Source organism: Camelus ferus, chromosome 19, assembly GCF_009834535.1.
Source record: "Camelus ferus isolate YT-003-E chromosome 19, BCGSAC_Cfer_1.0, whole genome shotgun sequence".
In the NCBI taxonomy this organism is placed as follows: domain Eukaryota; kingdom Metazoa; phylum Chordata; class Mammalia; order Artiodactyla; family Camelidae; genus Camelus; species Camelus ferus.
In genome coordinates, this window is record NC_045714.1 from 18,590,392 (window position 1) to 18,607,284 (window position 16,893).

The window sequence follows — 16,893 nt, forward strand, 5'->3', positions numbered from 1 at the left end:
CAGCCCAGATGTTTCTGTAGCCCAGACAGTTAACAAGCAAGTCTGACTTCTTCTCCTGTGGCAGAATAGGGTGGCGCGGACTGTCTCTCCACCTCATGGGGCTACAGGCCCCTGTCTCACAGCCTTGCTGTCAGGGTGATGGAGATGAACAGGGGGACTCACATACTCTCAGTTCCAGCCAGGGGCTGCCTTGGGAAAATGTGGGCTCAGAACGGCAGATCTTCATGTTTTGCAAAGGAAGAAAACCTTAGTATTTATATAACATCTCTGGGGGAAGGTATAACTCAGTGATAGAGTGTGTGCTTAGCACACACAAGGTCCTGGGTTCAATCCCCAGTACCTCCATTAAAAATAAATAAACAAACCTAATTGCCTCCCTCCAAAAAACAAAACAAACAAATGACAAACACCATACATAACATCTCCAAGATTTAATATATTGGCTCAAAATATTTTTCACACTCTGCAGACGTAAACTTTTCCCTAGGTGAGGTTGGCCTCCGCCCCTGCCACAGCAAAGTCTCTCTCGTACTCTCTCTTTGGAGACCGACTACTTGGAAAGCCTGACCATCTGAAGGTGCCCTACATGGGGCTGCGGTCAAGAGCACAGGCTGTAGGATCAGAGTACCTGGGCTGGGACCCAGCTTCTATCGCCTATTAATTGTGTGAGCAAGTTACTTAAACTCACTGTGCCTGTTTCCTCATCTGTAAATCGGAAATTATCTGCACACTTCGGGGAGTTATATATCACATATCATCCTCACCAAAGAGTGAACCCTTATGTAAACTATGAACATTGGGTGAGGATGATGTGTGATATGTCAATGCTGGGTCATCGACTATAACAAATGTACTACTCTGGTGGTGGATATTGATAGTGGGGCACCTGGGGCTGTAGGACAGGAGAAATGGGAATTTTATGTATCTTTCATTCAATTTTTTCAGTGAAAAAAATCCAAAGATCTAAAAAATAAAGTCATTTTTTTTAAAAAAAATTCTTTTTACCATTTGCGTGCACATAATTAATTTTTGGTTTTGAAGGCAGGTCAAGAATTATACCAGCTAACATTTACTGAGCACTTTACATGGATTTTCTCTTTAATCCTGGTGAAATGTTATTTTCGTCCTATAGGTAAGGGCGTTGGGGCTAAGAGAATTTACGAAACTAAGACATAGTCTCAGAAAATTTAAAAATCTGTTTATCTGACAAGGCTGACTTATTTGCTAGTACTCTGATGATCTACTTTCACTTTTTTCTATTTCCTGGCTTTAAAATACCTTCTGTTATTTTTAATTACTAGCCTTAGTGCTATTTGGTCACAACGGTCCAGGAACCAAGGGTGCGTGGCCTTCGGAGACTACAAGTCCTAGAATGCACCGCGGCGCCGGGCCGCCTAGGACCACAACAGCTCGCCCCTTGGCATGCCGGGAGTGGTAGTTTTCTGGCCTGCCTCTCTTCCCCGCCCTCGGGCATCCGGACCGGAGCTCGGTTCCGATCCCCTTGCCGGCGCCACGGCTCCACAGATCCACCTGTCCTCACACGGTCATTCCCCTCCCGGAGACTACCTGGGCAGGCGCCCCTGACGTCCTGGACCCGACCCGCCTCCTTGCGAGACAACCGGTACAACTCACCTCCCTGCAACTCCAGACGCGGTGCTTCGACCCTTGCTCCAAAGAGGACGCGCAGCCCGGTTACCACAGAAACGACGTTGCCTTCGTCACGGCGCAGGAGGTCAAAGGTCACCGAGGCCAATTCCGCTTCCAGTCCCGGAGTCCCTCTTGTTGTTGGAAAGCTTTGCGGAGCGGGCGAGCCCCCGGGGCCAATTTCCGGAGTCCAGGGCTCGCCCGAGGGCTGCTGTTACAGCCATGGCGGCCTCCACCGCGGCAGGGAAGCAGAGGATACCCAAGGTGGCCAAGGTAGGCGGCGGCGAGGGGCCTTGTGGGAGGAGGCCTGGGAGAGGGGGTGGCCCGGCCTCGGTGTTAAGCGGGGCGGGAGGGCGTGTGGTCCCGGAAGCCTGCCCGCCCCGTGCGGGGCCGCGAGGGAGACGCAAGGGGGAGGGTCAGCGGGTGGGACGCGCACCCCGCCTCCGCGCGGCCGTGGTCTGGGCAGGTGTTTCTGCGGGGGCAGGAATGGGGTCATTCCACGCAGCTCAGCTGAGCTAGGCGGCGCGCTAGGCTCTGGGGAGCCCTCAAATCAGACACTAGGAAGTGTAAAATTGCAGCCTTGCCAAGTGCCAGTGAGGCCAAGTGGAATATGCCATGGGATACTGGGCTTGTGCGAGGAGTCTCCGGATACACTTTGCTGAGAAGTGATAGTTAAGCTGACCCTTGAAGGCTAAATAGGAGTTAGCCCAGTTGAGAGTGGAAGGAGCGAGAGTAGATGACAAGAGCTGTGTGTTGGCATTGTTTAAGTTGATTAAACCAGAAGTCTGATAGGATCTGATTTTTCCATCGGTGGCTAGTACTTGCCGAGTGCTTGATATATGACAGGCTCTATGCTAAGCCTTTACTCTCCCTCGGGTCTGTTTCCAGCCCAGCAGGCTCTCTCGAGCCTGTCCTTTACTTACCATTTAGATGACTCCCCGCGATAGTGCATTTAAAGCACATAGCACAGTGCCTGGCACTTAATACTCGTTAGACATGAGCTATCACCATTACTACCGTCGTCATTACACACAGGGCAATAAATAATATTTCTTATAATTCAATTCTGTAAACTTTTATTGGGCTCCACGGGTTCAGTAGAAGTATAATGTGAGCCACATGTGACTTTAAGTTTTCTCAAAGCTACAGTAAAAAGTCAAAACAGGTGATGTTAATTTCAATTATTTATTTTATTTAACCTAGTATATTCAAGATACTGGCTTTGCAACATGTAATCAATGTTAAAATCTTGATTAGGTAGTTTTTTCTTTTTTTCCCACTAAGCCTTCAAAATCCAGTGTGTGTTTTACATATACAGCTGATCCCAGTTTGGACTCATCACATGTGGTTCATGGTTACTGTGTTGGACAGCACAGCTCTAAGACCTTAAGAAGCTTACAGTCTAGTGATGGGAACTTACTGAATATGTCTTTGACTTGAAATGCCATGAAAAATCGAGTGCAGTTATCTACCTGGGGCATAATTTGAAGGATTCTGTAAATAGAGGTTGAAAGGCTAGATCAGATATGGCCCACATCCTGACAAAACAGAACCTCTGGTGAGAATTTTCCTTAGGCAGCTTCAAAGTTTATCATTATACAATTCTAAAAGGGAAAACTTGCTGTTTTGGCTACCTTTTCTCTTGAGACTTCTACCTATGGCTTTGTAATAGATACAAAGATAGAAAACAAAAGTTTTTAAAATATATTTAGTTTGATAGAGAAAAGAGACCTTGTCATGCAAAGAGCACATCTTGTTATAATGTTTGCAAAGTTCACATCCTAAAAAAAATGTCATTTGTTTCTTAAACCTCGTGTGAAGAGCATCTACTAAAAATAGGACTGTCTCCTGTCTCAAAAGGTGAAAAACAAAGCCCCCGCTGAGGTGCAGATAACTGCGGAGCAGCTTCTGAGAGAAGCTAAGGAAAGGGAGCTTGAGCTCCTTCCACCTCCCCCTCAACAGAAGATCACAGATGAAGAAGAATTAAATGATTACAAACTAAGGAAGAGGAAGGTCAGTCACTGCGGGATCCTTCGGTCTGTGGACATGGTGGGGAGTTCGTAGGTCAGAGATGGAAAAGGTCGTCACTGGTTAGAGAGATGGTAAGATAAAAGGTTAGTGGTTCTAGCCATGTGAGTGTAGCTTCTGGTTACCAGATGATTGCATTTTGCTGAACTTTATAAAACCTGCCATGAGTTGTCTGTCTTAAAGTATAAAGAGATAAATCCACCAGAGACAGATTTTCAGTGTGGAATTAAAGATGGGCGGAAGTTTAACAGGCGGAACAGCTGACGGCTGGAGGAGGGTGGGCTCGGCGAGGTCGTGCTGTGTGCCCCCGTGTGTAGCGCCTTCTGTGTGAAGTAGTGGAACCTGCAGAGGAGCCCTAAGAGGGCCTGGGGATCTGACCTGACCGCTGCCTCGCCCTGGGGTGGGGGTTGTTTTAAACCTCTCAGTGAGTTCTGTATGGCTTTCTGAGACATTACTGAGAGGACCTAAGTAGTCAAAAATGTTTTCTCCTTAGGAACAAGTGTAGAGAGTCTATTAAAATGTCACTTGTTATGGACAATAAGAAAATATCAACAGTTCTGCTGATCGTTCTTTCTACCTAAAGTTTTTCTCTTTGTTTGCATATAAGACTTTTAAACACTTGTGACTGTAACCTTCTTCAGTGGGGTTCTTCTTTCTCAAGGATTCCAGGATGTGATTTCTTTTAAATAAGAACAAAATGAATAACCTTCTTAGTACAAGGATTAACAGACAAAAGCTGATGCCATTTTTAGTCATTTTCCCTTTAATTTGACTCTCTGCCTTTTGCCAGACTTTTGAAGATAACATAAGAAAAAACAGGACTGTGATTAGTAACTGGATAAAATACGCACAATGGGAGGAGAGTCTAAAGGAGATTCAGAGGTAAGATTGCCCAGCACGGGATGGTGTGCGTGGAGATTCGTAAGTCACCAGATACAAAAACATGGAAAAGGCTCGAGTAAGAGCCTTGGGTAACAATTCTCAGTTTGTTCCGTGGAACCCCAAGGCTCCTTTGGGGACCTCAGGGACCACTGTGGGAGGACTGTCCTGGGTAGGGGGCGGGCTGGAGGCCCTGCGGCTGGGCTTCCCCGCCCGCACCCGCTCCACAGCCAGAGGCGCAGGTTCATCTGCTTTCTCTATATTGGGATTTTTTTCCTTAATAAAAATTGATCCACTGAGACCCAGTGGCCAACAAGATGAAAACCACGACCTGACTCTTCCTGTTGTCCAGCCTCCCTGCGTCCTCCCAGTGCACCTGGCCCTTGGCTGTTCTCTCCCTGGCGTGAGCACCCTCCCCACGCACCTTGGCCTCTGGAACTTTCCTCAAGTTCTCACCTGCTGCTTAGCCTTTGCCACCAGACATTTTTATTTCTTCCCATCTACTTGATGCAGGTCTTGCCTGTAACGTTGGTCACACCGCATTGCAATGACGTGCATGTCAGTCCTTCCCTAAGTCTTTGTAAGATTCCTGAGAACGTGGCATCTTTTCCCCTCCCCACGCTCAGAACCGGGCTCACAGGCAGCGCTGACAGTAGCAGAGCTCCGCAGACGGTTTCACACAGTTGGCCACGTGTGTTGCACGCACGTACTGCTTTTAACACCCTCCAAATCTTGCATCTCAAGGGCTCGATCCATCTACGAACGTGCTTTGGATGTGGACTATCGGAATATCACACTCTGGCTGAAATATGCAGAAATGGAAATGAAGAATCGCCAGGTGAACCACGCCCGAAATATCTGGGACCGGGCCATCACGACTCTGCCTCGGGTCAACCAGTTCTGGTAAGTTTCTGACCTAACAAAATGGCCTTTTGAGGTCTATGAAGTTCTGTGCTTTTGTGTATTTATTTTATGTACCTGGTTGTAATCGTATATTTTTAACCTTACATCCGAGTTTTTCTTTAAATATACTATCAGTACTTTTTAATGTCTTTTAGTTTGTTAAGCCATAATCACAATGTATAATAGCTGTGTAATCAAAACTAAAATTAATGGGGGAGGGTACAGCTCAGTGGCAGAGTGTGTGCCTAGCACAAGGTCCTGGGTTCAATCCCCAGCACCTCCATTAAAGATGAGTAAATAAATAACCTAATTACCTCCCTTCCCCAAAATTAAATACATAAATAAAAATTTAAAAAACACCCTAAAATTTTGGTTGTAACTTTTATGCACGAGAAACCTCTTGTTGAACTAAGTAGTTTTTGAGAAAAAAAGTACCCTTTTTTCCAATGACTCATCTTTTTCGGATTTGTATTTTAAAAAGAAAGCATGTTGACTTAACCTTTAGAGAAGATAAAGCCTAAACCTACTTCACGGTTAACAAACTCAGAGCTAGAAGTTGCCAAAGGCCGTCTCTTCCTGAAGTCATCTTGACAGTGAGGGCGTTGCGGGTGGTTTGTTGAAGGTACAAGTACACGTACATGGAGGAGATGCTGGGGAACGTTGCCGGCGCCCGGCAGGTGTTCGAGCGCTGGATGGAGTGGCAGCCGGAGGAGCAGGCCTGGCACTCCTACATCAACTTCGAGCTGCGGTACAAGGAGGTGGACCGCGCCCGTGCCATCTACGAGCGATATATCCTTTGGACGAGGGCTGCGTGGCACCCGTAGGGTCCTGGGCGCTGTTCTCAGGGGAGGGGTGTTCCTGGCTGCGACGCCTGGTCCTTGATGTTGGCCTAGAAGTCAGGGGTGCAGTTTCACCTGCTTCCTGAACTGCGTGCGTGTGTTCTAGGACTCAGGTTGGGCAGAGTAAATCTGTGGTCTGGGCAGTTGGGTCTCTTCCAGGGAGACTGGGTTTGTTTGTATTTTGGCGTTAACACTGTGGTTCCTTGAGGAAGATGACCTGCTGGGGCCCTGGCCACTGCAGCCAGGCCTGCTTTTTTCTGGGGCGTATGTTATTAGCACTCTTACTGGAGTCTGTCCAGAGGTTTGCCAATGACTGCCGGGGGACCTCAGCGTGTCAGGAGTGACCGCCTGTGACCTGATGTCCTCGTCTTTAAGAACGGAGTGAAAACCTCCGCTGCGGGCTGGCTGTGAGGAGGGGATGATGACACGGGACAGTGCTCGCAGCAGTGGAAGTGGTTGACTTTATAATCTGTGACTTCTACCTGCTAAAACTTATTTGTAATCCCAAAATCAGTACTGGCGCCCCATTGGCAGTTGTTGTCACACAAGCTCAGAGTGACAGAAAACTTGACTCAGCCGAGGCACATGGTCCCAGTTGAGGACAAACAAGACGACCACCTGCTGTCTTGTCTGCTCTCAGGCAGAGGTGACCTGAGCGGGAGACGGGAGGAGTGGTGCAGCGCAGAGCAGGACGCGCCTGCTCTGGGGCCAGTTGGCTGGGGCTGCGTAGTGGGTGGCCCCTGGGCAAGTCACTGAAGACTTCTGAAGCTTGTTTTCTCTTTTATAAAATGAAGTAGAAGCTACCAGCATTAGCTGTCTTTAGGATTGAGGACCACAGCCCACGCGCGACGTGCACGTGTGATCCCCACCTCCCTGCGGCGGTGGTTTGGTGCTCTCCGCCGGCGGTGGCGGCGTGACTTCACAGAACACGACCGCTGCGGGACGCAAGGCTCCCCTTCCCTCTGCAGGTTTAAGGTCTTGGTCAAGACTGCTCATTTTGATGTTACTAATCTGACAGAAGCATTTACAGTGCTCACTGTGTGCCAGGCTCCATTCTGAGCACCGCGCGGGTACTGTCATTTCATTTCCACGACAGCCCTGCGATGCAGGGACCGCTCTGTCCTACAGAGGGGGCCGCCCAGGCAGCGGACGGGGTCTCGGGGCGGGGGGTGACAGAGGCGGGGTTCGAGCCCGCGGCCCTGCTGGCTGTGCTGCTACTTGGGAATCAGTGACTTCCTCAAAGCAGGGAGATTCAGAGCAGACACATCCTGTTAAGTGAGGTAGTGAGTCACAGCTTTCTCTCTTGGTTCTGGTTAGCAGTTCTCCTTTTGTGACGTGTTTTTTTCTTAGTCATTACTTGAAATTTTAATGTTCTTGAGCAAACGCTGTAATAGGTGCCCTACATTGAGCACGTCCTTTTGGCCAGAAATGGCTAAGAGTTCCACACACATTTTTCTCATTTGATGCTGGCGATCATCGGATGGGGTTGGTTGGTATTACTTTTCTCTATTTCTAGATGATAAAACTGAGGCTAAGAGAAGAGAAATGACTTGTCCAGGTCACATGGCTAGTAACAAGGCTCAGCTTTTTCACGGCTGCAAAGCCCTGCGTGGACCACTACCAAAGCACTGAGCAAGCCCTGGAGGAGGCCAGACCTCGGTGGGCCCAGGTCGGGTGGTCTCGGCCTCGACATGTCTTACCACCCGCTAGCCGTGCTGTGTGTCGTTGGGGCTTTGGCTTTGGGTTTGTTCCTGTTCTGAAGCCACGTCGTCCTGCCCGGTGTTTCTTTGACCCCCCTCCCCACTTGTTCTCGTGCACCCCGACGTGAAGAACTGGACCAAGTACGCCCGCTTTGAGGAGAAGCACGGCTACTTTGCCCACGCGCGGAAGGTGTACGAGAGGGCCGTGGAGTTCTTCGGGGACGAGCACATGGACGAGCACCTGTACGTCGCCTTTGCCAAATTTGAAGAAAATCAGAAAGAAGTAAGCAGACGTGAAAGGACTCGGTTACGTTGCAAAACAGCTTAGAGGAGGTGCTGCTCGTGCACATTGCGTTCATTTCCATGTTCTCGCTCACTTACCCTTGGAGAAATGTTTCAGGTTACAAGACCCTGGTTTCTCAGGGAAGACAGCATACGTTGTGGCTCAGCTGCAGGTGGGGAGTGAGTAATTAGAGACAGTATCGTAAGTGTCGTGACTTCGTCGTGCTTTGCTTGAAAAATAAGTCTTTCAGCCGAGAATGAGAATGTTATCTACAAGCTGTGTGAGTCTGGTGAACCTGGGAGACAAGAAGCCCAGAGGCCTCAGTGCAGAGAGCAGAATTTCTCCACAAGTCAGTCAGTTCTCTCCTCCGGTAGCGTATACGGAAAGTGACTCCGCAAAGTAGCTCAAATAACACAGGATCGGGAGGGGTCAGCTGAGGTCTGAGTGCAGGGCCTGGCACAGGTCACAGTAGGGAGCCCAGATTCTGCCCTGAGGCCCATGGAGGTACTGAGGGTTTTAATTAAGCAGGAGCAGCTGGGACATAGTCCTGCTGTAAGGAGAGCCTCTGGCTGATGGATGGAGGTTGTCCTAGGGGGAGGGGGCTGGAGCAGAAGTGGGACACTTGGACCGGTCAGGGGAGAAGTGGAGATGGAGCGGCTGGGGCCCAGGGAGGGGCAGGCTCAGGGCTGTGCTGAAGGTAGAGGTGGCCAGGCTGTGGGGGCAAGGAGTGTGGGACTGAGGGCTCTGGGAGGACTCGGGTTGAGCCAGTGCCCCGTGGCAGGGGTGGTTCACCAAGCTGGGGCGTCTGAGGTGTGCATGCGTGGATGGCATCCGTGGGCTGGGCGGGGAAGGCTGCTCCACATGAGGCTCGGGGAGTGCGGTGGCCCCTCCTGACTGAGCAGCTCAGCAGAAGGGAGAAGAAAAGTCATGTTTTGAGGCCTCACATTCTGACTTAGAAGTAACGTCTGATGTCATGATTACTTCCCACACTGTGACTTGAATGAGAATCCTGTGTCCTGGAAGCTCATTGTCCCGTCTGCTTTCAGTTTGAGAGGGTGCGAGTGATCTACAAGTACGCCCTGGACAGGATTTCAAAGCAGGAGGCCCAAGAGCTCTTTAAAAACTACACCATCTTTGAGAAGAAGTTTGGTGACAGGCGGGGCATCGAAGACATCATCGTGAGCAAACGGAGATTCCAGTATGAGGAAGAAGTGAAGGTGAGTGCAGGGTCCACGCCACGCTGCAGTAACCGAACCTGCCGGCCCGCCCTGGCTGCGGTGCCGTGAGTCGGGGCTCCCAGTGATCACTCCCTCCATCCCTTGTCTGCAGTAAACAGGCAGCAACTCCAGGCCGGTGGGAATGAGCAGGGCTGGTAGAAGAGGCAGGCAGGCCGCACAGGGGTTTGCCCCTCACATGTTGGAAGTCATTTTGTGGGTTGCTGGTTGTGTCCTGTAGAAATTGAGCAAAAGAAACCTGGAATCCATTTGAGCTCATTTTTTTGAAAGAAGGTGGAAGAGTCAGAGATTGATCCAGAAACCCCGTTTTTATTCATTACCCTTTAGCTTAACTGCTTGAACAAAAGACACATTATAGTTACGGTTCCATTCTCATCTCTGTCTGTAAGGTACTGTTTTGATTGAAGTTCAAAGGTAGTAATGTTTTTCTTTACTCTTCTGCTGTGTATTTAAAAATACTTCTGCTTGGTCCAGTTAATTCAGAAATCTCCAAAGGACCAAGTCTGGTGTTAAATGAGGTCAGTGGGGGTACGTCAAGATGTGTCACTATTGAAAAGGTTGGTTTTGCGACTGTGTGCTTGGTATAATTCCATTGCAATTTTAAATCTAGATATAATGCTATGTATGTACTCACATATGTAAACAAATACCCTTACAGAAACAGAAGTCTGTTTTTATAGCCATAGATACTGGGAAGTTTACAGTCACCAGGAGGCTGGAGGACCGGGCTTGGAAGACAGGCAGGAACCAAGGCAGTTAGAGAGGGTCCTGAAGCAGGAGGTGGGACAGTCACATTTCAGCCTGGCCAGGAGTGACTGTCCCACCCATGGACACGACTTCACGGACCAGCTCTAAATGTGCTTCACTTCTGGTCACCCACTCACATGAGGCAGACCCTCGAGCAGGGCTCCTTAATTGGCCCAGTGCGGTGGCTGCCGGGGGCGGGAAGGTGGGGGCTGGCCCCTTCCCCTCTGTAGGGGAGGCGTCCCAGGGCGCTGCCCTCAGCAGTGGTCTTCGCTGATTACCAGGTGCTCCTTCATTTAGGAGAAAAAAAACAATTAACCGATTTTGAGATATTTGCCTCTAAGTCATTTTTCCATTTATACCTTTTACAAAAATTAAAAATTAGCAGTAGTCCAGAGAAGTAGGCTGGTGTAGGTGAAAGGCGCTTTGCTGAGGGACATCTGGCCGATAGTCTGTTCCATATTCCTTGTCCATTTCTATTTATAACATCTCAGGAATGGCATTTTTTAAACGAAACAGCACAAGAAATCTAGAAACAAGCAGCTGAACTACAGAAGGTCGGTCTGGTGCCGGCTCCGGCTCCCCGGGCCGTGCCGGCTCTGGCTTCCCGGTCCCTGCCGGCGCAGCGCTCGGCCGGCTTCCACCCCTTGGACCTGTCTCCCTAGGCCAACCCGCACAACTACGACGCATGGTTCGACTACCTGCGCCTGGTGGAGAGCGACGCGGAGGCGGAGGCGGTGCGGGAGGTGTACGAGCGCGCCGTCGCGCACGTGCCGCCCGTGCCCGAGAAGAGGCACTGGCGGCGCTACATCTACCTGTGGGTCAACTACGCGCTGTACGAGGAGCTGGAGGCCAAGGTCGGGCGGGGCCCCCGTCCTAGGGCGGGGCTTCCGCTGCAGACTGACAGGCCCCCCCGCGCGGCCCCGTAGCTGCACGTTCCCTCTGAGAGTCCCCGCCTCTGTACGCCTGTGGTGGGCGCCGCTCGGCTGCTCTTAGTTTTGGTGGAGAGTTTTAAGCCTTGAGGCACAACCAGATTATTACTTGGAACTTGCAGGGGAACAGTGAACCAGCCCTTAGTTTAATTATCTGTAGTTTCCTGGGTTTTCTCAGAAATAGGGATCTTAGCTGGATTGCACATCCTTGCATTTGGTAAGGATCAAGTGGAATTGTCAGGAACTGGATGTGTGTAAGTTAATAAAAGATAACCTTTGGCTCGTACATGAGACTGTGGAACGTCTTTGTTTCTGCTCTCAGGCAAAGGCCTTTCCACAGAGAAACACTCGGTATCTTGACGCCTATATTGTTGGTGAGTCTTTGACCACAGTTAGGTGGCCAAAGGTAGTTCACTTTTGATCATAAATAGAATCAGGGTTTGAAAATAAAAACTGAAGGAAACATACTCAGTGTTGGGGGTACACGTTTTTACTAATGGTAAAATCAGCATTAGTAACACTTGAATGTTTTGTGAAATTTTCTTATCCTGATGCAGGATCCCGAGAGGACAAGACAGGTTTACCAAGCCTCTCTGGAACTAATTCCTCATAAAAAGGTACGTTTGGTCCAAGCGTTCTGTTCCAAATGCATCGAAATCCTGTGTCTGTTACTTGTGAGGTTCAGTGAAACAGTATTTATTGACGATTTCCCTGTGCTCGCCACCACGAAAAACATAAGTAAGATACGCTGTTCGCCTCTGAAAACAGCTTACCATCCAGTTGAGGGGACCGCCTGTGTTAAGTGACAGGTGACCCACACAGATGATCATGTAGAATTTCAGAGGAGGGTGGTCACTGGGGTAGATTGAGTGGAAGGAGGAGGCACAGGAACAGCCCACAGGTGCCTGGTGGCGCCCCAGTGGACATGTGCAGGCGTGGGGAACACACGTGTGTTCTAGAAATGGCTGACATGTGATCTCTGCCAGATTTTCCAGCACGAGAAACCGGTATTGATCGAGTTACCTTCTAGGATAGAGGGGGATATTCTGTGATTACTGTTCATATTTCTGTTAAATAGTGTCATCTTAGCTTATAAGCAAGAAAATACATCTGTCTTAGCTCTGAAGCTTCAGGGAAATTTATGGCCTTTGTTAATTTAAATTTAATTTAATTTAATTTAATTTTTGTGCTTCTGTTTTCTAGTTCACATTTGCCAAAATGTGGTTACTATATGCACAGTTTGAAATAAGACAGAAAAATTTACCATTTGCCAGGAGAGCTTTGGTAAGTAAAGAAAGGATCAAGCCGCTCTGTAGAGGAGGAAGTTGAAACCTTAGTGCTTGCACGTTAGTACTAAGAAGGCAACAGAAACGCTGTGCTCTTGTCACCTGAGACGCGTCAGAAAACACGTGGCCTTTGAAGAAAGACTGAGGAGTGATGCTGAGATGGTCCTGTGTCAGCACCAGAACCTTCCAGCTACTGGCTGCAGAGATGGGATCTTAGGCTAGAGCTCAGATCAGATCTGCGGTAGTCTGATCCTCTACAGGACTTCGGGTGCCCTGAATGCACCTCCCTCTTAACACGTGCTCTACAGCTTCCTGATAGGCGCAGAAGCAGTTATCCTTCTGATGCCTCACCAGGCCGTGGGCTGTGAGGCAGGGTTCGTTCCTTGATGAGCCTTCAGTTATGGGAGGTGTTGTCCATCCCTCATCTACGTTCCTAGGAGATCTTGGGGAACTAAGTGAAATTCAAGCTAGCTTTCCAGACAGTTCTGCAACACTGTCTTTTCTGAACAGGCACCCGTGGGCACAGAGCCTCTTGCCCCCCGAGTGAATTGGAAGGTTTCCTTTGGGCTCTGTCAGGAGCAGGCATGAGCAGCCCGATGCCACACGGGTAGGGGGCTCGCCGTGGTGATGCTCCGAGGCTCCTGCTCGCGGAGAGCTGCTTCTAGGGCAGGCGGGCGGTGTCTGTGCACAAGTCAGACCCACGCAGGCATCACGGCGGTTGGTCCTCTTTTCCAGGGAACTTCCATAGGCAAGTGTCCGAAGAACAAGCTGTTTAAAGGCTACATTGAACTGGAGCTACAGCTTCGAGAGTTTGACAGATGCCGGAAGCTTTATGAGAAGTTCCTGGAGTTTGGACCTGAAAATTGTACCTCTTGGATTAAATTTGCAGAATTAGAGACAATCCTTGGCGACATCGAGAGAGCACGGGCGATCTACGAGTTAGCCATCAGTCAGCCGCGCCTGGACATGCCAGAGGTGGGGCTCTCGAGCTCATGTGGCTTCTAGCCGCACTGTGACCATCTAAGCCTGTGCGCTCTTAGAGCGTGGAGACGCCCTGCCTGCCCTGTGGTCTCTTCCGCTCAGATTAGAACTGTTCTGCGCGGAGACAGGAGGTGGGGGAAGCAGCCCCCAGTCGGGTCCCAGAGCACAGCAGAGCCGCACTGTGAGGGCAGGATGACCTGGGTGTTACGGGTGGGTGGCAGGCTCCTCCCTTTCTCACACACAAGGCTGAGGGCGCGGGCCGGGGCAGCCCAGCCGAGGCCGCCTGGAGAGCAGGCGAGACGCAGGCGGAGTCTGCGTGTCCCCGGGTTCTCCGGGCGCGGCTCTGCCTGGCTTAGGCTCTAACTAAACCGGGGTGTTCCTGGAGGTGCTGCTGTCACTGTGGGGAGTCCTGGGCGGCCCCAGAGCCCCATATCATCCCTGCGGGGTCCAAGCTTAAGCCACAAGGTGGCGCCAGACGGCAGCTAGGACCGATTTGAATCCCTCAGGAACCAGTGAGCTCGCTCAGCTGTTTTGTTGGTCTTGCACTAACGCGCCCCTGCACCGGATGGTTCCCCAGGCCCGCTGACTGTGGTGGGCCAGGGCTTTACGTGTCCCCGGCCCCGCCAGCTGGCCTCAGCTGCTCCCCAGACTGCAGCTCCCCCCCAGACTGCGGCTCCCCCACAGACTGTGGCTCTTCCCAGACTGCGGCTCCCCCCAGACTGCAGCCCCCCCCAGACTGCAGCTCCCCCCCCAGGCTGCAGCTCCCCTCCCAGGCTGCAGCTCCCCTCCCAGGCTGCAGCTCCCCCCAGGCTACAGGTCCCCCCAGACTGCAGGCCCCCCCAGACTTCAGCTCCCTGACATTCAGGCCACGGCTTACTCGTCCCTGTGCCCCGACAGGCCGTACTGAGCAGGTGGGCAGCTGTTCAGTGGCTGTTTGCTGAGCTGAGCTCAGACACATCACGGAAGTCACGGTGGAGGTAAAGCTGGTGTGTCTAGTGCGTGCTGGCTGATCTAGGGCTGTTTCCTCCCCACAAGTTCATTGTATGTGCAGGGTCATGACAGTGCCCGGGAGATCTGGCAGGTTTCTCTGCTCTTCTTGATAGACCAACATTTGAAAAACTCCAAAAGAGAGTCCAAAAATTAATCCAAGGCCTTTTTTCTCATAATCTAGAATCCTGGCCAGTTTTGTCCAGCTTGTAAACAGCAGTGTCATTTGTTGTATCCACACACTGTCTGTTCTTTACTTAACTCGTGAGAGTTCCAGGTTCCTGATGTCCTAGTCGGAGTGCTAGTTAGGCTGTGTTTTGGACGGGGCCATGTTGCTTCTTAAATGTCGAGACCGACCTGGGACGTTTTCTTTCTTAGGTGCTTTGGAAATCATACATTGATTTTGAAATCGAGCAGGAAGAAACTGAGAGAACCCGGAATCTTTATCGACGACTGCTTCAGCGCACGCAGCATGTCAAGGTACCCTCTGCTTCACAGGGGGGCTGATTTCCCTCGTGTCAGCGGTCCTGAAGAACTAGTGCATTTCTGTATTTAAAAAAATTTTTTAAACATATATTTTTCAGTGGCTTCCTTGCTTTTACAGAGAGCTTGTGAGCCTCAGAGGACTTTGGAATGTTAAGCTTATACCTGGTCAATACACTGCATGTGAATAACTTCTGTATCACAGAGTTGAATAAAAAGTTAAGCTTTCAGGATTTGAAGACGACATCAGCCAGTTTATTGGCTATAGAAAGCAGCAGGCTGCTTCAGCTGCAGCATGTAGTCAGGTGTGTTACGTTGTCTGGTGTACTAGTGATGAACACGTTAGCGTGTCCAGGTGTCATTAACAGGAAGTTAGCTTTGTTCTCATATTACCGTTTTCTGGGTGACATGGTTAATTTGGTTCTGTAATACTTTTTTTTTATAGGTATGGATCAGTTTTGCACAGTTTGAGTTGTCTTCAGGGAAAGAAGGAAGTGTGGCTAAATGCAGACAAATCTACGAAGAGGCGAACAAAACCATGCGAAACTGTGAGGAAAAGGAAGAGAGACTTATGCTGCTGGAATCTTGGCGAAGCTTTGAAGATGAATTTGGAACAGTGTCAGATAAGGAGAGAGTCGACAAGCTCATGCCAGAGAAAGTCAAGAAGAGAAGAAAGGTGCAGGCTGATGACGGGGTAAGGACGAGCCCCCTGGAGCTGATCCCCACGCGCAGTCTGAGGCCCCGGGGGGTCGGGGGGAGACACAGCTGGGTGTGTGCTCCCCCCAGGGGGCGAGGAAGGGGGAGGTTGGCAAAGGCTTCTGCTGGAACTCTGTGAAGTCTGGTGTTTCTGGAGCATCAAGCAGGAAGTCAGGGTGGAGGGAATTGAAAACTCAGCCATTAGGTCGGAGCCAATCCAGAGAAGGCTTTGCAGGCAGTGTAAGGCGTCTCCTGCAGGCGGATTTGAGGGGCTTGGTTGGAGGACCATCCGTAGGGAGGCTGTTGGAAACAAAGCAAGTGGTGGTGGGAGCTGGAACCAGAGCGATCTTTGGGAAGCGAGCTCAGCGCCCTGTTGGAGGTGGGATGTGAGGGCGGGGAGCCAGACTAACCTCAGGTGTACGGCCTTCACCACTGGGTAAAGATTCAGTAAATCTTGAGAAATTTAAAATCTGACACAGAAGACTGCAAGATGGGGTTGAAGACTCCCACTGCCTCCTTGGTTGACCATAGAGAACTGTGCTTGAATTTTTAGAATTTTTTCCACCGGGTTTTTAGCTCTCAGAAGCACCATTTGACAGCAGTTACTGACTCCCGATCTTCCGGGCCCGGCCCTCGTTCTTTCTGTCGTAGACTTTGATGTTATTTTGCAAAATGAAGAGAAGTTGAATTTGAACCCTGGGTTTCCCAGTGAAAACTCTAGTGAAATGCGTTTCAGCCACATGGTAGCTCATCTTCTAACTGTCTTGCTTCTCCTCTGTAGTCTGACGCGGGCTGGGAAGAATACTATGATTACATCTTCCCGGAGGATGCTGCCAACCAGCCCAACCTCCGGCTCCTGGCCATGGCCAAGCTCTGGAAGAAACAGCAGCAGGAGAAGGAGGCTGGGGAGCAGGACCCGGACAAGGACCCTGCGGACAGTGAACCCGGGCCTTCTGGTCCCTGTTGATAGACCTTTTATTATTTTTATAAATTTACATTTTGGAACTCTTGTGATTCGTGTTAAGTTTTTGGATATTTCACTGGTAATGAATTGATAAGAATCTCTGACAACTACTTTTTGAACTATTTTTAAAACGCTCTTGGGTTAGTTAGGGGTGGGATTTGCAAGTAAAGGAATTTTTTTTTTAACTGCTAGATTTCTTTATCTGAGTCTAAATGTTTTGTGTCCCCATCGTGCATAAGGAAATCTAATTAAGGTAATGCTTAGCATCTATGTTAGATGGAACCACAGACTTGAAAAAGTCCTTTTCTA

At 50.0% G+C, this 16,893-nt stretch overlaps 2 protein-coding genes across 3 annotated transcripts in view; one reads left to right on the forward strand and one right to left on the reverse strand.

The window, feature by feature from the left end:
* The window catches only part of CFAP61 (cilia and flagella associated protein 61), a 257,985-nt gene extending 256,241 nt beyond the window's left edge, over positions 1 to 1,744 (reverse strand). For both annotated transcript variants that reach the window (XR_004313074.1, XM_032461749.1), the window contains exon 1: positions 1,633 to 1,744. The gene's annotated coding sequence lies outside the window, so the exon portion shown is untranslated. The remainder of the gene's footprint in view (positions 1 to 1,632) is intronic.
* Positions 1,737 to 16,775, forward strand: CRNKL1 (crooked neck pre-mRNA splicing factor 1). Its single transcript, XM_032461747.1, has 14 exons — positions 1,737 to 1,917; positions 3,505 to 3,657; positions 4,463 to 4,554; positions 5,296 to 5,454; positions 6,077 to 6,243; positions 8,098 to 8,276; positions 9,323 to 9,493; positions 10,921 to 11,112; positions 11,745 to 11,804; positions 12,391 to 12,471; positions 13,209 to 13,448; positions 14,820 to 14,921; positions 15,370 to 15,618; positions 16,402 to 16,775. The coding sequence occupies exons 1-14, from the start codon at positions 1,867 to 1,869 to the stop codon at positions 16,585 to 16,587; spliced, it is 2,082 nt and encodes a 693-aa protein (XP_032317638.1). The 5' UTR covers positions 1,737 to 1,866; the 3' UTR covers positions 16,588 to 16,775.
* Positions 16,776 to 16,893: the final 118 nt, after the last annotated feature.

Bases quoted from the DNA above. Each gene is read 5' to 3' on its own strand.
- CRNKL1 (XM_032461747.1), top strand. From the start codon at position 1,867: ATGGCGGCCTCCACCGCGGCAGGGAAGCAGAGGATACCCAAGGTGGCC. The intron at 3,658-4,462 runs GTCAGTCACTGC...GCCTTTTGCCAG, and splicing joins ACAAACTAAGGAAGAGGAAG to ACTTTTGAAGATAACATAAG. The intron at 13,449-14,819 runs GTGGGGCTCTCG...TTTCTTTCTTAG, and splicing joins CGCGCCTGGACATGCCAGAG to GTGCTTTGGAAATCATACAT.